This window comes from Myotis lucifugus, unplaced genomic scaffold (genome assembly GCF_000147115.1).
Source record: "Myotis lucifugus unplaced genomic scaffold, Myoluc2.0 scaffold_93, whole genome shotgun sequence".
Lineage (NCBI taxonomy): Eukaryota > Metazoa > Chordata > Mammalia > Chiroptera > Vespertilionidae > Myotis > Myotis lucifugus.
The window spans coordinates 540191-567523 of NW_005871141.1; the positions used below are offsets into that span (position 1 = coordinate 540191).

Consider the following 27333-nt stretch of genomic DNA (forward strand, 5'->3'; position numbering starts at 1 on the left):
AGGCCCGATGTACGAAATTTGTGCAAGGAGCTCAGCCCTCGCACCCCAGCTGCCTCGGCCCTCGTGGCCCCACAGCTCTGCCCATTGGTCGTCCGGAAGGTCATTCCGCTATCGGTCTAATTAGCATATTAGCTTTTTTTATTATAGATGGGCATACACTAATCAGTTCATAATTCTAACCTATTTGGAGTTCATTGAGCTTTCTGTATGTGTAGATTCATTATTTTCATTGAATTTTGGAAGTTTTCCCCATTCTTTTCCAAATGGTTCTCTGCTCCTTTCTCACTTCTCTCAACCTGGGACTCTCATTATGCATTGGTGCCCCACACATCTCTAAGGTGCTATTCATTTTTCTTTATTTTTTTTCTGCTTTTCAGAATGGATCATTTCAATTGACTTTGCGTTCACTGATTCTTTCTTCTGCTCAAATAACTTTTGCCTTTGTTTCTTCTGCTCTCTTCTGCTGAGCCCCTTTCGTGAATTGCTCATTTCAGTGATTCTGCTTTTCAAACTCAGAATTCATATTGGGTCCTTTCTTAAGAAAATAATTTTTCTCATTATTGATATTTCTGTTTGCTATGATATTGTTTTCAGACTTTTCTTTTGTTCTTTATATATGATGTCCCTAAACTCTTTGTGCATATTTAAATAGCTGATTTAAACAATTTTTCTAGAAAATCCAACAATTGGGCTTCCTTTGAGATATTTTCTATTGATTGATTTTACTCTTGTGTATGGGTACTACTTTGTTTCTTTGAATCTGTCATTCAATTTATTATTGAAAAATGAATATTTTCAATAGCATGATGTGTGAATTTTGGAAATGAACATTTTTTTTCTCTCTCCAGGTTTTGTTGTTGCTGCCAGTTACAGTTATATTGTTTTTTGTTTTTTTGTTTAATGAATTTTCTGAATCAATTCTGTAAAGTCTGTATTGCTTGTCATGTGTAGCCACTGATGTCTTTTCTCTGCATGAGTAGTCTATCTAATTTTTAAGAATGACTTTCTTAAATTCCTGGAACCAGTACATGTCCCAGTATATGCTAAGGGGCTCTCTATGTTAGGGCAAACCTTTGACCCTGAGCCATGTAGCTGACAACCATTTCCTAACCTTTACCTCCTATCTTTGTAGGGTCTGGAGGCCAGTTAGAAGTGAGACATCAGGCTTTCCTAGGCCTTCCCTGAGCATGCCCACATCAACATGTCAGAGCCTTTCAATACCCAATGGACATCTCATTCCATAGTTTTTACTTTTAAGCTTTTGTGTAGTCTGAGTCACATATTGACTCAAATGTTACCCACTGTCTTAGGCAGCTGCAATGGGAAAACTTTTTTTTTTTATAATTGCTTTCCATAAATTCTCCCAGGAAGAAGGCTTTCACACTGGGTGAGCGCTGAGTCATGTCGACTTCAGACAGCCTGCTAAATGGGATCTCCCTGAGAACCACCAGACAGGTGAAAGGATACGGCTGTACTTTGGTACCCGGGCTTTGAAGAGCTTCCAGTTTTATTCTCTTCTCTCTGATGCCGACCAGGCTGTACTAATAATGTGGGCTGTGATTTTTCCAGGGTACTGCAGGGCAACGCCGGAGGAGATGGAACTAGTGCCAGTTAAAACACCGTACAGTTTCCTGTTCTTTCCAAGATGCAGGTTTTTTTCTTTAATGCATGCTCACAGGGTTGTTGTAAGCTTTGATGAGTGCCCAGTGATTTGGGGAAGTTGATTCTGACCACTTTTTTCCATTGCTTTTGGGAAGAGCATCTTCTCAGAGGTCCTCACTCTGCCACTTTGGTTGATGCCACCTCCGTACACTGAGTTTGGATAGTACAGTTGGAGCTTCCTGCCCCAGTGTGTGGGGTTAGGCTGGCAGTTAGCTCAGGATCCCTCTAAAGGAGCAAGCAGACTGGTAGGACACTGCTCACTGAATAATGCAGGGCAGTTGGCCAACCATCGTCCGCTTTTCTGGTTGCGAAATGGCGCTGAACCAATTAGCTGCTCTGAGTCACTCTTTGAGGTCCTGTGTTTCCTAAGGAATTCTTAAACTTTAAAATTTTTTTTTATTGGTTAAGGTATTACAAATGTGTCCTCATCCCCCCATTAATCCCCAACCTCCCCCCCCCCCGCACTCATACTCTCATCCCCCTGTTGTCCATGTCCATTTGCCGGGGTCCAGCCCCGGGGGTCCAGGGGTTCCCACAGGTGTGGACGGAGCCGGGAAGAATGTTTTACACGGAGACAGTGTTCAGAACTCTCTAGCTCTCTTTAGTCTCCGTGGATCTTCCTGTGCCTGGCTGAGGCCACAAAGAAAGATCCAGAGGCAAGCTGAGCATTTATTTTACAGTCAGAGGTAAACAAGGTAGTGGTTTCCATAGTTACACTGTTCTTGTGAGTTTCACTTGTTTTGACCATAGTTACACTGTTCTTGTGAGTTTCACTTGTTTTTGTTCTTGCTGCACTTCCCTCAGCCCATTAGCTTCCCAGATAAGATTTAGGGAGGTCATAAGGTCAAGCCTAATTATGCTTAAGAAGACTGTGCCCTCTAAGCTGGGACGTGTTTGTGACTTTGCCAACAGGTCAGTCGGAGGCTTAATCCTATATAGGCTCCCCACATCCATTGGTTTGGCTTATATGCATGCATACAAGTCCTTTGGTTGATCTCTTCCCCTTAACCCCACCCTCCCCTACTTTCCCTCCGGGGATTGAAAGTCTGATCGCTGTTTCTCTGTCTTTGGGTCTGTCCCTGTTCATCAGTCTATGTTGTTCTCTATATTCCACAAATGAGTGAGATCATGTGGTATTTAGGAATTCTTAAACTTTAAGTAAAACAGTAAAGAAGCCTCAATTGACATCAAAAGGAGGTTCCCAAATGAAGAAGTAGTGAACAGTTATGATGATTGAAGTTGAACTATTATCATTCACATTGCTAAAAACATATCACCCGGGTTAGGATGAATTTTTCCCCTAGTAAAAGCACATTTAGACAACACATGGCACTGCCAAATTTTTGATTTTGATACATTTGTAACATCTGTGAGTGTGGCAAAGAATTGCCACTCAAGAATTAATATAATACTCTGAATATAGATCAAGATATGTGGAGCCCCAGAGCAAGCTGGTAATTTGGTGCCACTTAAGCAGATAGTCTTTGAATGTTTTCCAGTATTTATTTGGTGGATACAGGAGAAATTGATTTTCTATTTATAAAATATTTACTTCTTTGTTCTCATAAAAAAATTAAAAATAATGATATTTTAATTAATTTAGAAGATGAAAATTTCTTATTTTAATCAGCATTTAAACTTGGATACTTCAAAATTACATCAGTTAATAGATTAATATTAATATACTAGAGGCCTGGTGCATGAATTCATGCACCAGTGGGGTCCCTCAGCCTGGCCTGTGGGATCGGGCCGAAACTGGCTCTCCGACATCCCCTGAGGGGTCCTGGATTGCGAGAGGGCGCAGGCCGGGCCGAGGGACCCCACTCGCCCATGATCAGGGCTGGGGAGGGACGCAGGAAGTTGGCCAGCCAGGGAGGGATCGCAGGAGGGCTCTAGGGCGTGTCTCACTCAGTCCTGATCAGCTAGACCCCAGCAGCAAGCTAACCTACTGGTCCGAGTGTCTTCCCCCTGGTGGTCAGTGCACGTCAAAGTGACTGGTCAACTGATCGACTGTCTGCCCCCTGGTGGTCAGTGCATGTCATAGCAACTGGTCGACTGGTAAATTATCTGCCCCCTGGTGGTCAGTGCACATCATAGGGAGTGGTTGAGCAGCCTTAGCATATCATCATTAGCATATTACGTTTTGATTGGTTGAACGGATGACCGGACACTTAGCATATTAGGCTTTTATTATATAGGATTGATGTAGTTACCAAAATATATTTAGGTCATTTGTTATTATAATGCTAGGTGATGATATAGTAGAGATATTTAATAATTCAAGTATTTAATAGAACCTCACCTAGGTTGTAAAAATATAATTTGTAATAATTTGAAAAATATGTTATATATATTACATATATATGTATATACAAAATATATATGTACAGTGTGTATATATACATACATACATATATATTAAATTCTAGGTTAGAAATTATTGGAATTTTAAATATAATATTGTGTTTTTTTTGTCTCAAGGAATACCCTATCCAGATTGAAAGAAAACAACAATAAAGTAATATATTAAAAAAATGACAGGTGATATTAAGATTGCATATTCCTATATTCATCAACAGACTGAGACCTTTGATTCCAGAAGGAAGGTCCTATAGAAGTATAGCACATACAATATGCATAGTACTTATACTTGATAGTGATAATAAAAACTATATTGCTGGTCATATATTTACTATATGTTTATTGTTATTTTAGAGCACACTCTTTATACTTATAAAAAAAGTTTGTTCTAATACCATATGCTGCTTTGCAGACAGCAGCCTCATACATCTCGTGTTTACCACGTCATTTTCTTGATTGCATCATTCGCTCTTGTGCTCGTTTTAATCCTGAGTTGTTTGGTGCAGTGACATGGTGTAGAGGCTTCTAGCCCAGAAACAATAGGCTATATACCCTGTGGCCTCGGTGTGTAGGAGGGCATCCCATCTAGGTTCCTGTAAGTCACTCTGTGATGTTCGCGCAATGACAGAATTGGTTAATGATACATTTTATGGAACATGTCCTAGTCTTTAAGTGGCACATGCTGTACATTTGCCTTTACTCAATATGGGCAAAAAGGGACCAAATTTGGTATTTGAGGGCATGAGTAATATTCTTAGGGAGATAGGAGATTTCTGCTGTTATAGAAATAGTTTGGCAGTTTTGGAGATGATTAATGACATATTGTTTTTATTAATCCCCTACTTACAGCACATCACATTTAAAATGGAATTCTTTAGAAAAATCCTCTTGGGAAATAACTGCCTTATAACGTCGAGTATATCAGTGCACAGACACCAGGGCCCAATCTGGTAGGGCTTCCGTTTGCGTTTTAAGGCTTACGCAGAATCTCAAAACGCTCTTTCAAAGATCCTTTGTTTTAGGACCCAAATTTACTTGGTTCCCAAATGTATACATGTACGCATATGTAAAGATGGCCTTAAAATTTCTTAAGCAAACTTATTAAACCTAATTTTAATGGACAAATACTTTCTGTTTCTCCATGTATGTCCTCCAGTTAAATATTATCTTCGCCAAATGCGCCAGGAAGTCAGCATTTAGCAATACACTGACTTATCAAGCATCTCCAAATGTGTCTGGAAAAATCAGTGATACAATGTATATTCAGCAATACATATATTGCTTATGATTTGTGTTCAAATTGTGTGGATCTTATTAAAAAGATAATAATAAAAGCTTTTATCATGGAAAGTCCTGGCTATCGCAACAGAATATTAATTATTGTCCAAGAAGGGGACAGATCCACATTGTAAACACTGGAAAATCTGTCCTAAAAATTTTCAACTAGAGAATGAACAGCAGTTTCTCTGGCTTTCCCTTTGTTTACATCCGAACAACAGCGTTTCTTTCTTTGAAAATCGTGGCGCATTTTGATGCGTTTGAAAGCAAGGCGGCAGCCCCCACGGACTCCGCTGCCAGGAGCGACGCCCTTCTCTGCCTGAGCTGGTTTTGCTCCAGTAAATAAACACCCGGTTTGGTTCCTTCAGGCTCTGAGCAAAACCAGTTTCCGAATGCAATTCTGAATTGCCCGCTAGGGGCGCCTCTGCCGGACAGGTCTTAGCTGGCTGGGGTGGCAGGACCCGCTGCTGATACCTGCACCCCAGGCCCCTTTGTCTCCCCTGGGAAGCTGGGTCCCCTGAGCCCCTGGCTGCACAGGCCGCTTCCTCCTCCTCCTCCTCCGAGGTGCCCGCCCCTCCATCCTGTGCTCCCTGCTCGCCAGGGAAGGGCGGAGAGAGGGGCAGGGAGAGGACGCGGTGGGTGTCCTAGCCCTTGGGGGTCACTCCAGGTGGGCGAGAAGGGCCGCTCAGTGGGTAGGGACGTAGAGGGAGTGAGGAACTGAGTCCCATCCAGCGGGGTCTCCTGGCCTCGGCCTCGCTTCAAGGTGGGGATGGATTGGGGCCTTGGCCTGCCTCCTGCAGGCGTTGACGTTGCCAGGGCAACTGTGCGGTTGGCCAGGGACACCGGAGGCAGAGCGCGTGGAGGGGCTGGCGTGGGGCGTGTGGGTGGAGGACCAGCCCGGAGCCAGCGCCAGGTAGTGAGGTCTGGAGGCGGCGGGGGCTTTGGGGTGCAGGGCCCCTTTCTCCCCTCCACCCCTCCTGGGTTGTCATGGAGACGCTGGGGCAGCCTAGCCTGCACCCGCAGCTCCTGCTCCTGCAGGCAGGCGCTGGAGTAGAAACAGCAACCAGAGCCCTTCTGCCCCAGCGCTCCTCCAGGAGCCCCAACCCAGCAGCTGCCGCCTGTCGCCTCCCACAAACAGGAAATGAGAGGGCAGGTGTCCAGAAGTCACCCCAGGTCCCCTCCCCCCCCCCCCATGCCTTTGTTTGCTCGGCTTTCCACCCAGATTTCACTGTCTCTGCGCCTGTCTTCCACTCACCGCGGAGCAGGATGGAAACGTGGCTCCCTTTACACTGTGTCTGCCACAGGCTCCCCTGTTAGCAAGCAGCTCACTAGCTCCGCAGGACACTGTCCTGCCCAGATCTAAGGACCAACAGAAAGAGCTCCCAGTTGTGTGTCCTTTTCATTACAGAAGACGCGTGGAATTCCTGTTTTCACTTAGAGGATATGGATACTCTTTGTAGGAATGTCCTCTTGATGGAATGAGCTGCTTTCTGACAAATGAGTGAAGTCAGATGTGTTGGAATATCGGGGGACATAATAGAGAAAAAAACGGACTGCTTAGAAGCCCCGTCCTTGTTTCTGTGTGTGTGTGTGTGTGTGTGTGTCCAACTCTATATGCCAATCCAGTGCTGAAATCTTTTTTTTTTTTTTCTGGGCTCTGTTTCTTCCATGTTTGAGAGCCATTTTTCGCTTTGCAAAGGGGGTTATTTTAGCCTGGGTCTGCCTTGGAACTGGGGTGGGAGGGTATAGCCTAGAATACTGACACTTAGCTCAAGTTCAAGATTAAGTGCACAATGAATCTCTCCTGACTACAGACATGAATGCACTTAGCAGGAAGGACTGCCCGATTAGAGCAGGATGAGGCTTCTGTGACCTTGGGTTGCCAGCCCTACCGGCAGGCTCTGTGAACCGCATTGGTCACAGCCCCTTGCTTCTCAGTTTCTGCCTGCTTACTGTGGCTACGGCCCGGCTCTCATTCTCTGAAAGCTCCCTGTAGCTTTTGCTACTGATAATCATGAGTTTCCTTCCGTAGTTCTGCAATTTTGAATAGACCAGCCTTTTCAGCTGACTTTAATACGATGTCTTTAGAAAATCCCAACAATGCAGGACAACCATTCCTTTCCTAAAGCTGATGATGGGTGAGATAGGTAATAATTTGGGTTTTCCCCACACTTTCTGTGTCATGGGGTTTTCAAAACCACTAGGAGAGTTTTATACCGTCCAAGCCCCAGGGAAAGCTCAGAATGCGAGACACGCTTGTCTTCAGTGTCCTATCACTTGGCTGCAGCCTCTCCCAGAGGTTTCCGGGGTTCCCCAGGCACGGATTCTGGTTCTCTCTTTCACCTGTCATCCCACTGCTAAGAATTGGACTCTCTTGACCTAACCTGTCCTTTTTTTTGAAAATCTCCCCATCTCTCCTGGCACTTCTCTGCTCTCTTCGAAAGCTCTTTCTCAGTCTTTCACTTTTTCCTTTTCCTTTTTTTTAAATTTTATTATTGTATATTGCTTTTCTGTCGTATCCATCTTACATATCTTCATGGGCCTTCTCATTCCCATCCATAGCTTCATACGCCCTGTCATTCTCTTGTCTCTTTAGTCTGTGTTATCTTGTGCAGACTTTGCTTGAACTCTAGACCCCTATTTCTAGCTGCTTCGTGGACCTTGACACTTGTCTTTCCAGTAGGCCTCTTCAGTTCAACCCACCCCTGACTGAACCATGTTCCTTTCCAGTTTCTTATTCTGTTCTGACTTTCACTCTCCATGATAGTTACATGATAGCTGACAAGGAGCATGCAGACAACCATGGATAAGCTGGTGCTAGGATCAAGCTGCCTTGGTTCATAGCCAAGCTCCACAACTTGCTAGCGGCGTCATTTGGGACATTGCTGAACCTTTCTGCTCTTCTGGGGACTTTGCAGGAGTTAAATAGCGCACATGTTACACAGTGCGTGTAAGTGCTCGATAGATGTTAGAAGACGTTGGTTATGATGGGGGTCTTGAGATCTCACTGACAGGATTTTTAAAAATATATTTTATTGATTTTTTACAGAGAGGAAGGGAAAGGGATAGAGAGTTAGAAACATCGATGAGAGAGAAACATCGATCAGCTGCCTCCTGCACACTCCCTACTGGGGATGTGCCCGCAACCAAGGTACATGCCCTTGACCGGAATTGAACCTGGGACCCTTGAGTCCGAAGGCCGATGATCTATTGACTGAGCCAAACCGGTTAGGGCTCCCTGACAGGATTTTTATGGAGTCACTTGGGGGAAGTTCCGCAGCCTTTACTTCTAACAGATGGGAAGTTTAAGAACCAGAAGAGGAAGGGCATACGCTCACCTTTAGGGTGGAGGACATTGGAAACGTTTTCGCAAACAGGCATTTTCAGTTGCTACTCCGTGAATATCTCTTCTTGGTATATTCTCTTTGTGGAAAGAATGTCCTGTTCCTTGCTGATTGTTTTGAAACGTACTTTCCTTAAGCCTGCATTTTGTCATTTCAGTTTTCTTTTTCTGAGTGCTCGGAAAGAAAGATGGATATGGAATTGTGAATCATGGCAAGAATGATGGAATCCCTTTAGGTTGGGAAAAATTGGGCCTGGCTGCTGCATGGTGATCTTTTTCATGTCCTGCTCATTCCATAGTAACCAGTCCTCGGTAATTCCAAACTTATGTTTCCATTGGTTCTCATCTCCCAGTACTGACTGCCTGTTTTATCAAATATTACTGTCCTTTGTAAATGTGAAGCCTGTTTTTCTACTCGTTTTCCCTTGTATCTTTGCACATGTCCTATGTTTCTGCAGGTCTGGCTAGTAAATGAAGCAGAGGCTCCCACTTGTCCTTCATATTCATTGTTTTCTTCCTCATAGGAACAGAACCCTCTGACTCACAGCGGGGCACGTGACTGCATTTGGCCAGTTTACGGACTGCATTTGCTAGCTTTCCTTGCCTCTCGGTGTGGTCCAGTGATTGAGTGTGGACCTTAAGCATGACGAGCGCAACTTATTTCCTGCACTTTCTCACTTTCACTTCTGGATGGGAAATAGTGAAGTCTGGAGAGGCCTGGGCAGTCACGTGTTTCTGACAGCAGAGCTACGCCCCAGCCCACTGGACTGTTAGATGAGAGATAAATACATTTCCATCTAAATATCTTGAGGTCCTTTTATTACGATACAGTCTCTGTCTTAACACAGTATTTTGTAAACATTATGACTCATGTTTGTGGTGGTATTTCATTTTTTAATTTGCAATTTCCTGATGACATATTAGTAGAACATCTTTTCACATACTTAATTTCCATTTGTACATCTTCAGTGAGATATCTGTTTAGATATTTTGTCCATTTTTTAATCAGACTTTTGTTTTCTTATTGTAGGATTTTAAGACTTTGTATATTTTGGATAATAATTTTTTATCAGATATATCTTTTGCAAATATTTTCTCCCCATGTGTGACTTATCTTTTTAATCTCTTGACCATGTCTCTTACAGAGCAGAACTTTTTAATTATAATGAAGTCCAGCCTATGAATTATTTTTTTCATCCATAGTACCCTCAGTGTTGTACCAAAAAAAAAAAATCATTGTGATGCCCAAGTTCATTGAGGTATTTTTCCTGTATTCTAGGAGTTTTTATCGTTTGGAATATTTACATTTAGGGCTATGCTCCATTTTGAATCACTCTTTATGAAGAGTGTAGCTCTGTGTCTAGATTCGTTCTCTTTTTGTTGCATGGAGATGTCTATTTTCCTAGCACCAGTTGTTGAAAAGACTATCTTTATCCATTGTATTGCCTTTGCCCCTTTGTCAAGACCAGTTTATGTTTATGTGGGTCTATTCATGTACTTCATATTCCGTTGCATTGACCTATTCATCTGTTCTTTTGTCTGTATGACACTGTCTTGGTTACAGTAGCTTTCAGTAAATCTTGAAGTTGGGTCGTGTCAATCCTCTCACTTTGCTCTTCTCCTTTAATATTGTGTTGGCTTTTCTGGGTGCCCTTTACTTTTTTTTTAGGGAACTGTCACCAGAACTCTGTCTCTTTATGTCAGAGGCTTAGTCAGGCATTAGAAGGACACACATTATCCTATATAATAAAAGCCCAATATGTTAAGTGTCCAGTCGTCTGTTCAACCAATCAAAGTGTAATATGCTAATGATATGCTAAGGCCGCTCAACCGCTTGCTGTGATGTGCATTGACCACCAGGGGGCAGACAGTAGACTGGTTGACCATTTGCTATGATGTGCACTGACCACCAGGGGGCAGACACTCCGACAGGTAGGTTAGCTTGCTGCTGGGGTCTGGCCGATCAGGACTGAGCGAGATGGGCCGGACACGCCCTGGTGCCCTCCCAAGGTTCCTCTCTGGCTGGCCAACCTCCTGCGGCCCTCCCTGGCCCTGATTGTGCACTGGTGGGGTCCCTCAGTCTGGCCTGTGCCCTCTCACAACCTGGGACCCCTCAGGGGATGTCGGAGAGCCAGTTTGGGCCCAATCCTGCTCAACACAGGAGCTGCCCCCTGGTGGTCAGTGCGCTCTCCCACAGCGCTAAGGATGTCTGACTGTCAGGGAGCAGGCCTGTGCCATCAGTCGGACATCCCCCGAGGACTCCAGAACTGTGAGAGGGCGCAGACTGGGCTGAGGGACCCCCCCCCCCCTCGAGTGCACTAATTTTGTGCACCGGACCTCTAGTCTATAATAATAAAAGCGTAATATGCTAATTAGACTGGACATCCTTCTGGGATGAAGCCGGGGCTGCAGCTGCGGGATCGAGGTAGCTGCCTTAGCTGCGATGGAGGGATCCAGGCAGCCATGACTGCAAAGGCCTACTCTTGCATGAGTTTCGTACATCGGGCCTCTAGTAATAAAATAACAACTTACCTTTGTTGAGTGCTTACTAAATTCCATGCAAAGTTCCAGTAATCCTCAAATCAAGCCAAACAGATAAGTGTTATAACTATCTTCATATTTCCAATGAAAAAAATCCAAGGACCAAATAAATGTAATGGAATTGCCCAAGGAAACTTGGGAAGTAAATGATGGAATGTGATAGTTTACTTCAAAGAGGCATAATGTGCTATCTCTTCCCAATATCTATAAGCATGAGCCAACTGCTTGGCAAAGAGTTTGTACAAATTATCCAGGTTATAGAGACACACATTATGTTCTAATTGGATGTTTACTGACCAAGTACTATACACCAAGGACTACTCTCGGTATTAGCATTTCTCAATAATTATCACTAAGCATCATTTTCTGCTGAGCTCATTGTGCAGAGTAAGGATCTTACAGTGATGAGATCATTTAAAATACAAACTAGTCACCTTTCCCCCCCACAATAGTGCCAAACTGGAATCAACCTAGATGCCCATCAACAGGAAAATGTGACTTAGCCATGCAACGGGACATTATTCAGATGTAAAAAGCATGAAACTCTGATGCACACAAAAACATGAATAAGTCTCTAAATGATTACACTAAATGAAAAAAGTGAGACACAGAAGTACACAAGTACATACTTTATAATCCCAGTACGTAAACGTTTGGAATATGCAGATACTATCCTGGTGGTTGAAATCATCAGTCATTGCTTTGAAGGAGTTGACTAAGAAAGAATATGAAAGGATTATCTGGGATGATGGAAATGTTATTTGATACATTTACTTAAACTGGCTGAACAACATACTTAAGATCTGAGCATTTCGCTGTATATATTATAAAAAATAAAGAAATAAACAATAAAATATGTAATGCTAAAAATTGGAATGAGCAAAGGGAGGTAGAAGCACAGGGAAATGAGTGAGTAGCTTAGCTTTAAGGAGTCAGGGAATGCTTCATGGAAGACTGGACATGTGAGATGGGTTTCCAAGACTGAACAGGAATTTGCCAGTTGAAAGATATTCTCGGGCAGTGGTTCTCAACCTTCTGGCCCTTTAAATACAGTTCCTCATGTTGTGACCCAACCATAAAATTATTTTCGTTGCTACTTCATAACTGTAATGTTGCTACTGTTATGAATCGTCATGTAAATATCTGATATGCAGGATGGTCTTAGGCGACCCCTGTGAAAGGGTCGTTTGACCGCCAAAGGGGTCGCGACCCACAGGTTGAGAACCGCTGTTCTAGGGGAAAAGCAGAGAACATTCATTTATTAATTTCTGATTTATCTACTCAAAAATTATGGTCCATTTGTTTTCTGCTTGGTACAATTCTATGTTCTTGTGATGCAGCAATGAAAAAGACAGATGCAGTTTTTGCCTGCAGAAAGCTTAGACTCTAATGGGGAAGTCATAAGTTTTATGGAAACTCCATAAAAAATTTCAGGGAAAGTTGAGTTCATTGTGATTAGAATGTGTTGTAATGATAAGAGATAAGGTGGGTAGTGGTAAGTAAATTGGAATCAGATCAAGAATATTTAAATGTATAATACATTAAGGAGTGTGAATTGTATCTTAGAGGTGTGAGAATCTAGTACAAATTTATAAATCCTAAGTTGATGTAGTTACCATGTTTTTATTTTTGAATTACAGTTAACATTTAATATTATATTAGTTTCAGAGATAGTTATAATTTTCAAGGAAGATTATTTAGACTATTTGAGGACACATTGGAATAGAGAGAAATTAGTGGAAAAGTGGTAAAGAGAATGCTGTTCCCAAAGTTAAGCCAAGGTTGGCAGAAACTCAGTACATGTGCCACCTCACATTTTTTAGCCCATTGTAAGCAATGCTAACCCATAAAAGTACTCTTCCTCACCAAGTCAAAACAAGACTTTTAACACTACACACACATCATCCAAAGTAGATTTGGCACATGCACTATATGTGATTTCTGGTGGAGGTTCCAAAGGTCATTTCCTGGGTTCATGAGTCAGGAGCCCAGTAGAAAAAGGGGAGAGAGTAGATTGGAGAGCTAGCTCATAGGTAGAATTATTTGATTACTGGATAAGAGACTGATTCAGACTTTGATAGTGTGAATCTAGGAGACAGTAACATTAATAATAATAATAGCAATAAATCATGGCACAGAATGCATTTAGATTCTCGGGGAAGTGTGATAGTTTTGACAAGATCTCACTTCCACATCTCATTAATTAATGTTCACATTTACTTCTCAGAGAAAGTCTACTGTAGCTCTTCTGATCAATTTAGAGTAAAGAACCTTTATTTCTAGGCTTTAATTCCTTGCCTTATAATTAGGTCAATAATTTTTACTTTGTTGTCAAATGCACATAGCTCAATTCTTACTCTCAGAGCTTTCCTAAAAATGTCTCTCCCCCCTCCCTCGCACCCCCCCCCACCCCCCAGGATTATGACTCACAAGATTGGTTTCTTAGCTGTAAAGGCTTTAAATTATTTTTTATTTTGTTAGCATCTCTTTCCAAATATACTCATGCATTATAGGCCATTGGCCATGAACACCATATGTCTTTTGACCTATTAATTTTGTTATCATTGAGTGTTCAATGAATATTAGCATCTCTAAAACTCATTTTTATTTGCCTCACTCTGGTTCTTAGTACTACGGGTGTAACTTTACTCTTTCAGCTAATGATTGTGTCTGTTCGTTAAGGGAAAACGCTAGAAGATGCCTTTGTGCTGCTCAATCACAGCCAAATACTGCATTATCCACATTGACGACCAAAGGAGATAGCTCAGTTGACTAAATCTTCAAATTAACCCTAAATTTACGTAAAGATAAACCTGTTTTCAGGGAGAGAAGATTCGTTTTTACCTTGCCCTTGTTTACTCCGTAGCTGTTAGTAGATGTTAGTGCGGTGAGATGGTGAAAAAGCAGGGGAGCCTGGCCAGCGTGGCCCAGGGGTTGAGCATCCACCCATGAACCAGGAGGTCATGGTTCGATTCCCTGTCAGGGCACATGCCCTGATGCAAGCTCGATCCCCAGTGTGGGGCGTGGAGGAGGCAGCCGATCAATGATTCTCTCTCATCATTGATGTTTCTCTCTCTCTCTCCCTCTCCCGTCCTCTCTGAAGTCAATAAAAAATATATTTAAGAAGAAAACCAGGGAAGCAAGCAGCCTCAATGACGCGTGGTTAATCGGGACCTTGAAAGGGAAAGTGATTTGTGCTTCCAGGGCAGCAGCAGAGCAGGCGTGGAGGAGGCGGTGGAAGCCACTCCTGCCAGACAGCATCTGACAAGTGCAGCACCGCGTGCAGCCTGAGCATATGGCCGGGCAGCGCTGCCCAGGCCTCTTTGTGCCGAAGGCAAGGGCTCCTAGGGACTCAGACTTTTGTTTGTGCTGAAGGAGAATGAATATGCTCCGCAAACACTTGTAATTATCTTCTCATTGAAGAAGCATAAACTTGGACCTCAATACTGTTTTCTTGGGTAAATCATCAATCTTGAAAAGAAGTGGAATTACATTTTCTCTAGTTTTGCAAATGAAATGCTGGTATAAAATGAATGCATTTTTGGAGGGTTGCCACTCAAAACAGTCTCTTTTTTTTTAGGTTGAAGTATTATTTTAGGTTGAAATACTTCATTTCTCTCTTTATGCTACTTTTACTTTGTTCTATTTTCTTTCTTTTCCTAGAAATATTGTTTGTTTGAATTTTTACAAGTTATTTTGTTGTTTCCCTTTTTTAAAAAAAATAATATGGTTCATAACAAACACTTTAGAAGATATTAAAGAATGCTGCAGATTAAAGGTTCATAATTTGGTTTACCAACGTGCTATTTTTTATATTATTAGGGTGAATTTATTCAATAGTCAACACATAAAATCAAAGATTTATTTCAGCTCCAGATTTTTACAAATTATTTGCTTCACCAGATGTTTTGTTGTCGCTGTTTGTGTGTGTGTGTGAATGTGTGAGTGAACTGAAGGCCTGGGGGCCAAATGGCAGGGTCTGCCCCTGAGGCTGAAGAGAGAGCCTGGGGCCACTGTGAGAATTAGCTCGTTCTGCCCGCACACAGGGAAAACGTCCATTTTCCTGTCCCTCTCATCTCACAGGGCAAACGGCTTCGGCCTGGAGCCCTGGTGTGTGTCCCAGTGCGGGGCAGTGACTGAGAAAGTTACCTACATGCCCTGGTTCAGTGTGTGAAAATGTTTTTGTTGAAGCAACTTTATGTGTTCACTCTGTGTTAAATACGCTTTTTTTTTTTAAACTAATTTCGTGCTGCTGTTCTGCTTCTGTTTCAGGATGGCGTAGGGGTGGACGAGAAGCTGTCCCTGCGGCGGGTGGCCGTGGTCGAAGATTTCTTCGACATCATCTACTCCATGCACGTGGAGACAGGGCCAAATGGAGAGCAAATTCGGAAGCACGCTGGGCAGAAGAGAACGTACAAAGCGGTAAGTTACGAAGGCATGACAGGAGGACAAGGCGTGCATTTTGAAATTCGGTATTAGGCATGCTTATTAAATGGGGTTAAAGAAGGATAACTATTCTATCTGCGACATAAATTAGACCATCTCATGGTCACACCCAACTTTTAAGCTATAATTTAATTATTACTGGTTCTGTTTTGGTCCTGTGTTCACCAAGTCTATTGTATATAATTTAAACCTGTCTCTAGGAGTCTCATTGTATTCTTTAAATATACATAATATGTGGGAGTCCCAGTCAAATATGTTATTTATTCACTGCATCATAATATGGCTGGAACTTTTGAATATTGGTACTACCACTACAGTTTTAAGATTCCTTCCCCTTCAAATCATATTAATATGTTTGGGTAGTTCCTCTTTAATGCTTATAATCACATGGATAAGAAAATTTCATGTACTCTTTAAATGTCTCCTTATATGAATACATTGTACCAAAGGGTATACATTTCTTACAGAATAGGTTATTAAAAGATATGTGTTATTTTTATAGATTTAATGCCCTGGGACATTTTTGAATGTTATAATATATAATGTTTATATCATAAATTATGTGAAAAGAAGGTTTAATTAACTGTTAGATTTTGAAATATATATTGTCAAGCTGGAGTAATATATTATTTCTAAAGGGTCTAATTATTACTTACTGTTTGATCTAGACACTTTAATCTAGCTTTTTTTAATTAAAAAGTTTATAAAATCATCTTAATATAGATATTTCATTCTTTCTAGGAAAATGGAACAGTAAGTTATTCTTTTCCAATATGAGCAAAGTGTACGTCAGAGGTACTTTATCAGCAATCAGAAGAATATGCTTTTTTAGAATTCTTATTGAACTTTGCTTTTGGCTGCCTTTATATTAACTGTTTTCAGCTCTATTGATACACAATATCAGTCTGGATCCATTTTTTTTTCAGATACAGAAAAATGTGTGAAATGCTCAAAGTTTCAGATACAGGTACATATGTTTGAAAATTAGCTACTGAGCATAAGAAAGAGCTTCTTTTCCATAACTATTTTTTGCTATATTCCCAGGGTCATAGTGAACCCGTGTAGTTGAATAATAACCCCTAATACATGTTGTATTTATCTCTCCTTCTCTATGGTTTTGTTTCTTGGCTGTTTCCAAACTGCATGGTTTGTGGGGAGGCACTATTACAAGTTTCCTCACATAATTCTGCCACATAAACTTTCTTTTGACTTACATATCTCAGGAGGTACTCTTATCATGACTAATAGCAGTGACCTAGCTTCTTTAGGATATTTTTATGTCGACTAATATTCCTGCACATGCTCATTTCACCTGTCTCCTAAGCCAGTTTTTTATCTCTGGATGGTCATAGGAAAATAATTGTATATTGATCTACTAATGTCACTAACTGTGTACTCTTATGATAACCTATTTTCATGAGATAACTACCTGAACTTGATAGGACTCTGTAAGATAGACATACATCAGTTTAATTGTATTAAATGAAAAGCTAACAAGAAAGGAGTGGTTTCATTGTCTGTAGGAGGGTGGCAGCCAAATCTGATTAGATGCCAAAAGCAATTTAAAACAATTTAATCTTTCCAATGCACTAGATGGAGATCTTAAACTAAAGTGGGAACATGAGTCAGACCCAAATAGCTCACCTTTGTTTTCTGAAATGAAATGTGAGAATCTGATCCATTCCCATGTTGCATGCTAAACACTCTCAGTATATCGGTAAGCATGCTTTAACATACGTTATTTTGCATTAACATTATAAAGGCATTTTCTGCAATTTGGAGTAAGAATACCAACTTTTAAAGTCTAAGCAGCATCTAAAACGTGATCTAATCCCTATTGAGAATATTCTGTTTGAAGATCTTTCTCTTTCCCAAATTTATTGTTTATTTTCACATCTAAAGTGTTTCCAACCTTTTCCTAATATCATGAAGGTTCTTTTTGGCCTAACCAATTACCTTCTGGTATCTCTATAGAGAATCGTAATTAGGAAATATTTCCATTTTGTGGACTAATAACTCATCGTAGAAAAAAAAAAACCTGCTGCAATACCAGCAAAATTGTGTACTTGACTCTGCAGTGAACTTAAGTCTAATGTTAGAAAGTAATATAAATGTTCAAGTAATGGAGCATAAAACTAAATGCAGTTTGAAATGGAGTGGTGTTGGGTCAGAGTTGAGTTCTCGATACTAATACTGGCATTGGCTAGTTATTAGTAGATTAGCTAGATACCTATGGCAATTGTAATGGTTCCATTAAGTTTAAGATTTTTTCTACTTCTAACTCATTAGCTCATAGAGCATGCATGATTATGTTTATTGACCTTTTTTTTCTTCCTTTTCCTACATGGCCAAGAAACCATACTTATACAACTAATCATTAAAGCGTCTCAGATTGTCTTAATAATATTATCAGTAGATTTAGTGATCATTTTATTTACTTTGCCTTTTTTTGCAAATCTTTCTATGTTTTCACTCTGCAGGAAATGGTGGTTCTTTAATATCAGATTAACTTTGAATGCTATTTGTTTTTACCTATTTGCAGTATATCATTCCTTGAAATATCTAGGCATTCTATAACTTAAAGTGTATTGCAAATTGATTTGGCTGTAGATAAAATTGGAAAGTATATGTTCTATTACTCACGAGTTCTTTGAAAAACAAATCCACATAAAATGACACATTTTAGGAGTATGTGAAGGCTACCATAGTTATTATTTTCAGACATTGTTGAATTTTAGTGTCTTAGGTACTTTCTCTGTATTCATCACTGTCTCCTTATTAACTGTGATTGGTCCATTGAATGTGTTTCTTTCGGTAGACTTGACTAGCGTAAACCCTCAATTTAACAAAGTGGAGACGAGGTGTGGATCATTCAATGACTAGTATACATATATATTTGAACATAAAATGCATTTTTGTGCAGAAAATCGAATGCTGGCACTTACAATTTGGAGAGTCCCTTCAGAATGAGTGATGCTACATTATACAAAACTAGTGTGGATGCTGTTTGTCTTCCCGTCTACCTCTTCTCCACGCGTCCTGAGCTCCCTTCAGGAAACTCACCGCTCCTCGAGGGAGGGCTTAACGCTTGTGTCCACCACAGGCTCAGCACAGCTGCCTTTCCAGGGTTTTATGTCAGGGGCCCTTGAAAGATTCCGTTTCAATGCTCTTTCATGAAAAAACAAACAGAAAACTAGAGTAACTGGTGGAACTCCAGGAACTAAGGGGGAACGTTCATGTTTTCAATAGAGAGAACAGTCTGCATATGTATGTGCATGTATGTAAACGCACACACACCCCTTGTAGTGTGATGCAATAAGCCTACGTGCATTGTTCACATACATAGCTGCCAGTAATTACATTCCTTTAATTCAGAGTGGCTCATGTGCACTAGAGCTAAAAGAAACTGGACTAGAACCCAGACCAACTCAGTTTCAAATGCCAAGTCTAGCACTTTCTACCTGTGTCTCTTTGGGCAAATTATTTACTTTTTTCTCTCTTTCTGTCTAGAGCAGCGGTTCTCAACCTGTGGGTCGCGACCCCTTTGGGGGTCGAATGACCCTTTCACAGGGGTCGCCTAAGACCATCGGAAAACACATATATAATTACATATTGTTTTTGTGATTAATCACTATGCTTTAATTAAGTTCGATTTGTAACAATGAAAATACATCCTGCATATCAGATATTTACATGACGATTCATAACAGTAGCAAAATTACAGTTATGAAGTAGCAATGGAAATAATTTTATGGTTGGGGGTCACCACAACATGAGGAACTGTATTAAAGGGTCGCGGCATTAGGAAGGTTGAGAACCACTGGTCTAGAGGGAGATAAGGGTATGTGTGGTGTGGTAAAATAAGTGAGTTAAGATGTGCGAAGTGCTTGGCATCTGGTTAGCATTTGAATATTGTTACTTCTTCTTTATCCAGTCACTACTCAAGTTCCAGGTAGAAGGACAAGCAGGACAATAGCACAGGGCTACCACGGCCCTAATTATATTTTGGACATAATTTCCTCTCCCTGCCCCCTCCCCCCTCCCCCCCTCCCAACACTCCCCACTCCCCTGTTGGGAGATACTAATGGCAATAGCCTGTGCATGTTTCGTCTGCATCCTGTAGGTGGCACTATCCCTGGAAGTCCACCCTGTAACTTTTAGCCAAGGTTTGCCTGGGCTGAAGGAAAACATGAAAGCAGGCAGAGCCCCCGGTTAGGGGTTCTCTTGTAGGTTAGGTTGATGAGTGTTTTAATGATTTCATTACACTTTTCCACAGGTTAATTCTGTTAAATTAATTTTCGGAAAAATTTAAAACCTGGCTCTATTTAAAGAATTTGTTTTCAATATTTATTGAATATTTCTTTCCAGATACACACTACAGAAAAATACTATCTCATGCAGAATTTCTATGTTCCTGTCTGAAAATTAAAAAGGGAAATCTTTATTTTATTAGATCTAGAACACTTGACCTTAAAAGTATATTAGTATCATTTTTGTCCTTTAAAAAAAATAAATCCCTATTGATTCATCATCTCTGCTGCTCAGTAGGATATTTTAACTTGCACTGGTTTCTGCTCACTTGTCATGTTAACATTCTCAGAATTCTTGTCAACATATAGGGAGATTAAATGACCAAAATTTGTAGCCATTTTGGTGTGAAAAAAATAGCACTAAACTCTAATCCATGAGTTCCAAACCATTAATTTAACCTTTATTTTTACTTTTTTTTTTTTTTTTTTTTTTTTTTTGCTTAGGCCACAGTTTGCGGACATGTAAAATGAGAGGGTTATAGTTCAGTTTTCTTAAAACCAGTGAGAATGTGTGTGGGGCCATCACTGCTGGGGACACAGTGGAGATGGTAACCAATGTGAGTAGCAGGTTGGCACCAACAATGCAGCAAATAAACAGACATGGACACTGCCTTCTTAATGCAGGTGGTGTTGTTCACTTCATGTTACGATTATAAGCTCGGGTGGCTTACATCAATGACTGTTCTGGAGATCAAACAGAGATAAAACCTTAACATTATTCCAAATTTAAATGTGTTTAAGGACTTTCTCTAATATCGAGCTCCATGATACTGTTATACATTAAGTCAGTGACTTAGAAGTATATTTTATAACTAGTTCATCTTGGAAAGTTTATGAGCATAAAACATTGCTCAATTACATATTTATATCACAGTACTTTTATATATGTTTTATGGTACAATTATAGATCTTTTATGGTACTTTTGTGAGGTTCCTTTTGTTTGCTTTTCTTTTTTTATGGCTAGAGTAGATGTTAAAATACCATACAATCCCTGCTGGTGGGAGACCATGTGTGTTTTTCATGTCCCTGTGTCAGCACACAGCTCAGCAGAAGACCAGTCTCGTAGTAGGTCCTCACCAAGTACCTGCCGGAGGAGTAAGTTCTCCTCGTCTCTGTCAGCCCTTGCCTTTGTGATGCCAGCTCAGCAGATAAAGAAGTTACCATAAATAGGAATAATGACACCGAATTGGAGCTGTAGCCCAGGCCTGGAAAGGCCGGGCACTGCACAGCTCACATTCACATGGAACAGAGAGGATTTATGCCATTTCAGAGGCTCTGAATAAGGTAAACAAATCATTTAACACAAGTGCTTCCTGTGTGCTCTTCAGGGAGAAAATTTCCCACATTGGTTTATCAGATACACACCCGTACCCGTGTATCCCACACACATGTTTAGGTTTCACATAGGCAATTTCTAAATATTGAAGACAGCCATTACATTTAAACATTGTACACATAATATTCAATCCATTTTTACGTTAGAATAGTCCCATTGTTTTTTTGTTTTGTTTTGTTTTGTTTTAAATGCTCACCCAAGGATATTTTTCCCACTGATTTTTCAGAAAGAGTGGAAGGGAAGGGAGAGGGGGAGAGAGAGAAACATCCATGTGAGAGACATTGATTGGTTGCCTTCTGTACCCACCCCAACAGGGCGGGGATGAGCCTGCAACTCAGGTACTTGCCCTTGACCGGGAACTGATGCTGCGACCCTTCGGTGCTCGGGCTGGAGCACTAACCACTGAGTGACACTGGCCAGGGCCCACTGTTTTGATAACTAAAATAACATTATTCAGACTGACAAGTCAGGTGTCTAAAGCATCTCAGAAAGAAAAATACAAGTGGCATGGGGATTAGAGTATGAAGTAGCAACCCTAAAACAGAATGGTGGACTGCCATTGATCAAAATGGATTTGTTTCTCATATAATATATTTAGAATTATCACAGGAGGGCACGAATCAGTGCAAAATGCTGTCTGCTTAGAAGGTGGTAGTGGAGACCCTCAAAAGACATAAGAGCTCACCCAAACCAGCGTATCATCACAAACCCCGTCGTTGCTAGTTTTCATATTAAACAATAATATCCCAGTAAATAGGTCTATTCCGTGAAAGGGATGAACCTTGGAGAAACCTCATTAACTCTTTATGTCCAGCCTAGACATAAATTGCTACTTTAGTGCACCCTTGTGGTGAGAGTGAGCCAATGCAGCGTCTACAACCACTCAGGACCTTTAATGCCTCTACCACGTGGATCCAGAGGTTTAGGTACTCCTGGGTACGGTGACGGTGAAGTAAATAAAACCTTTTGAAGTCCCTCAAGGACGTGCCTGTGCGCACCTGTACAAGTACCCGGAGATGTGATTAATTTGGATAAAATGTAATAGGAAGAACACCAGTGACATCAGCTGGACGAGGACTTAAATCCTGAAAAGGAAAGTCCTATCAGGGATGACTTTGGTGTGGATTATTAGTAGGTTTGTTTTGAAGCCAGAAATAATATATGTAACGTGTTGAACATAATAACTACTTCAAACCTGTATGAAGTTGTTTGTGGGGGCCAGATGCTGTAAACAGCTTTTCAAAAATCATAATTAGCCATTGAAAAGTCAGGTTCTTTCTGTGTCACCTGTGCTCCTCCGTGACCTATGGACGCCACCCGCCCGTAACTTCATTCCTGACTTTCCCAGCATTGAGATTATTTACTAGCTTGAATAGTAGCAGTCTTAATCATTTCATGGTATGTAAATAGAAACCACCCTTCATCTATTTTTTTAAGATTTTTATTGATTTCAGAGAGGAAGGGAGAGGGAGAGAGAGAGAGAAACTTCAGTGAGAGAGAATCATTGATTGGCTGCGTCCTGCATGATCCACACTGGGGCTGGGAATCAAACTGACCTTCCGGTTCAGAGGTTGAAGCTCAACCACTGAGCCACGCCAGCTGGCCCTTCACCTATTTTTTAAATTTTTTTTATCTGCTCTGCTCCTCCCCCTTTGCTTTCTTTTTTCTGGGAATGTCCTCTCCGAGGCACCTGTAGCCCAACTGTGTCTGAATGTGGCTCTGCCCCCTGACCATGGTGTGGGAAACGGGGGGGATCCTCAGAGAAGCTGATGTGGTGACTTAGCTGCTGCTTCTGGGGATTTAGACCCCAAAAATTTCTATCTTGGGGTGCTTTTTCTCTTCAGGGGAGAACATGCAAACATGATATCTTTTGTTATGTGTATCCCTTAGTTGTATAATTATTTGTATACTAGAGGCCCGATGCACCAAGATTCGTGCAAGAATAGGCCTGCCTTCCCCTGGCTGCTGGCACCGGCTTCCCTCCATCACCCGGGACCCGGGCCTTCACTCCGGCCAGAGCCACCTTCCACCTTGGCTCTGGCCAGAGCCAGCTTTCACCTTCGCTCCGGCCCTGCCACCCTCCTGTAGCTCCCTCCACCCCCCACCCCTCCCACCCTCATAGCAGGCGTCCTATCCTGCCCTGGCTGCTCCTCGCCTGCACGCACACATTGCCCAGAGGCCAGGAGCGGCTGGGGTGGGGCGGAATGCCTGCATCCTGATCAGGCCGCCACCATCTTTGTCGTATCAATTTGCATATTCCCTCCTTATTGGCTGTGGGCACCGCCATCTTTGTTGTGGGGTGGTGGTCAATTTGCATATTCCATCTTTATTAGATAGGATAGGGTGGGGCAAAAGTAGATTTATAGTTGTGAGTACGCAAAACACAGAATTTATCCTTGTATTCTTATTTATTGATTATTGTGTTATTTTCCATACGAGCAATCAGAAGCCTACCTTTGCCCCACCCAGTGGTCTAGAGCAGCATTTCTCAAGGTGGGACTCCACGCATCTGGGCAGATGTTGGCTTTGCCCCAGGTGCTCCCAGGAATTTCATTCCTTAATCCCTGGGTGTAACATTCCAGGAACCAAGCCCCAGTTACTGGGGAAAAATGCACCCACTTCCCCATTTGCAAAGGCCCCGTTTAGAACACAGTAAACACCCCAAGTAGAGAGACACTTGATCCAGGAAACCACGTGGCCACTTCTCTCCTTAGTATGTCGGAAAGACGTCTTCATCGTCTGCCAGGAGTTGCGCCGTTCCAGAGCCCAGACTGTGAAGTCCGTGCCCGGGGCCCACCCTTGTCACCTCTCAGACTCTGGGCTGCTGCCTCCAGAGCCGTGCCCTGGAGTCAAGTCTCACCTTCCCCACCTCCCTCCCCCGAAGCTGCTGATTCTTGCCGCTTTGAATGGCTGCAGCCACACTATTCTTGGCACCTCGTTCAAAGAAGTGTGGCGTTCCCGCTGACGAGCAGGGTGTAGAAAAGGAACTTGAACAGTAAAATACGAATGCATCATGCCCTACGTTCGCTTCAGGAAAAACGGAGAAGTCAGTTCCCCATGCTTCCCAGGCGTGGCTGCAGATTTCAGTGTGGCTCCTCCTGCCGCACGTGAGGGGAGACACTGGATCTGCTGAGTAAGTCCCCTCACGTGCAATATGAATGGAGTCTCTCTATTTTACTATTAGGAAGCGCCTGACGAAAGCCCTTCTCCGTGCCCATCTGCTCATTTTCTCCTCTAATCTCAGGATTCTCTGCTACCACAGTCTGTTCCTTCATAGCTAAATATTCTACCATCACACAAGAAGTGATACAGAAGTAGCACCCACACTTTCAAGCTATAACTCGAGTTGGACTCTTTTTGACATTGTCTCATTTGCTCAATCGGTGACTATTTTAATTATTGCAAGAAACAACTCCAAATTAAAGATGCTCACCATTTATCTTTATTATATGAAAAAAAAAAGAAAATAAAGGTTTTTTTTGGGGGGGAGGGGGGCAAAGCAACACAGCATTGAAGTGGAATCAATGAATCAAAAACTTTCCAATAAAATTTGATTATTTATAATGAACTTAATCACATTCCACTTCTTGTTCGCTGATACCTGATCTACTCATGTGTCGTGATGTCCTGGTGCCCTGGGATGCTGTCGCCTCTCTGTTGTCCTCCTCCGGGGTCTTTTGTCACACGGCGGCTTCCTGCGCCTTCGCCCAAACCCAGCGTCTGCCTTTTGCCTCACCTGGGACCACTGCTCCATCCCCACAGGATGCCGCCCTCCGTCCCTGCTCCACATTCACTTTCCATCCTGCTCAGCCTGCATTGACGCATCTGCCTCGAGTTTCCAAATTGCTTGTGGCTGCATGAAACATGGCCAGAACTGCCTAAAAATAGTCCCGCCTGCTTTCGACCGCCTTTGGATGTTCCAGCCTTCATTTTAAACCTGACCACAGAGCCACCATCTCCTCTCAACACCACGCACAGCAAATGTGTCTGGGTTGGCGGGCTGCCTCCCTCTGCTTCCGACCAGTGACTTTTACGTCGCCTGTCATAACCTATTAGCGAGCTGTCAAGTTGGGGTGGTGGGTGTGATCACTTTATTTTTTTAAATATGTTGATTTTATTGATTTCAGAGAGGAAGGAAGTGGGAGAGAGAGACAGGAACATCAATGATGAGAGAATCATTGATTGGCTGCCTCCTGCACGCCCCGTACTGGGGACTAAGCCCGCAACCCAGGCATGTGCCCTGTCCGGGAATGGAACCGTGACCTCCTGGCTCATAGGTCAACGCTCAACCACTGAGCCATGGCGGCCGGGCATGATCACTTTTAAAAAGTGAAATAGAAGAGAATAGAAATGAATCTTATATAAATGTGTATGTAAAATATGTTCATACCTGTGGTGTTGGTCTACAAAGTGGGAAAACATTGCTTAAATTGGGCACTGCGATTTCAAATCCCCTGCAGACTGCCTTGCTTCTCACTTCTGCTCTTGGCATAGTCTTAGATTTTCCTAACATATCAACTTGTTCCAAGTGTTAAGTCATCTTCAGGCTCTGATCCACATTTTCATTCATCGTAGATAAATGTACACTGCCAAGTGGCCAGATTTAACAAGATACAAGATGCCCAGGTATATTTGAATTTCAGATAAACAATAATTTTTAATATGTCAGCCCCAATATTGCATGCTTACCTGGAATTCAGATTTAATTGTATGTGCTGTATTTTAGCTGGCAACCTGAAATCTATTTAAAAATCCCTCCTGAGTAGGCCAGGGGAGCTGATGAGTGGGTGTGGAGATTGAATGCGGAAGAGGATCAGAGAAGAAAGAGGAAGAAGAAATAGTGATAGGAAATGAAAATAGCAAATTGGAGTAAATGATAATAGAACCAGAGTCAGAGCAAAACATCCATGCTGCCGTGTTGACGGGAACCCAAACAGCGTGAGTACCTCTGCCAGGGGAGCAGTGGCGAAGCCGGGGTAAAGTGTCAATCTGGCAGCATCCTGGTTTGGGTTGGGAATTAGCGACATAATTAAAGAACAGGAATTGCCCTGGTTAGTGGGCTCAGTGGTTAGAGAGTCAGCCCTCCCTTCCCCTGTACTGCAGTGTCATGGGTTCAGTTGTCGGTCAAGGGCAGTACCTAGGTTGTGGGTTCGATCCCTGACCCCGGTCGGGCCACATGCAGGGGGCAACCAGTGGATGTGTGTCTCTTACATTGATGCTCTCTCTCTCCCCCCTCCTCCCTCCCTCCCTTCCACTCTCTAAAAATCAGTGGAAAAAAATATCCTCAGGTGAGGATTTACAAAAATGTAATAGTTGGTTATTTAACAAATGTTTATAGGTCTGACAGATTCAACATAGCACAAGTCTTTCTAAAATAGTAGTTAGGATTCTGAAGCAAAATTGTTACGGTGCAGAGTGAATGCATATTTGATTACACAGGCCAACTTTTTGTCTAATTTATTATTACTATGAATGCACTTTTAACTAGAGTATTTATATTTATATTTTCCGGGTAAAAGTATTTTCCTGAAAAACTTCAAAATTAACCAAACAATTACCAATAGGTGATTCCAATAGTTCGAGATACCCAGGCACATTAGTGGCATAGAACCATATCTAGCAGAATTCGGAGATACTGCAGTGCCTTTGCATTCAGTTGCTATTTGTTGAGTAAATAAATGTTTAGTTGAAAAATGTCTTCACATTTACAAGACTGTTTCACACCTCCACAAATTAATAATGTCCCCTGTAAAAGACGTTCACTACTCATGTTTCCTTGTGCAAGAAATGGGTGAAGAGAGCTCATAGAAATACAGCAAACCATTGGTTGGACATTTCAACTTTATAACACATCTAAGAATGCTTGGGCCCCATGTTATAGCATTTGCAAGCTGTGTGAGCGTGTGTGTGCATGTGAGTGCATGTGTGTGCATGTGTGTGTGTGTGTATCATAAAGCCTTCCTTTCAAAAGTGTGTAAAGAAAGACATACAATGTGCCAACCAGATGAAGGCAGAGTGATCCTTGTTGAATGAGAGATGTGGCCCAGGACCACGC

General features: G+C 42.0%; 1 protein-coding gene across 2 annotated transcripts in view; it reads left to right on the forward strand.

The window, feature by feature from the left end:
- Positions 1-27333, forward strand: part of NOL4 (nucleolar protein 4) — a 210378-nt gene that overhangs the window by 24115 nt on the left and 158930 nt on the right. For both annotated transcript variants that reach the window (XM_006091658.3, XM_006091659.3), the window contains exon 2: positions 15458-15607. In XM_006091658.3, coding sequence (XP_006091720.1) covers positions 15458-15607 — 150 coding nt within the window. The remainder of the gene's footprint in view (positions 1-15457; positions 15608-27333) is intronic.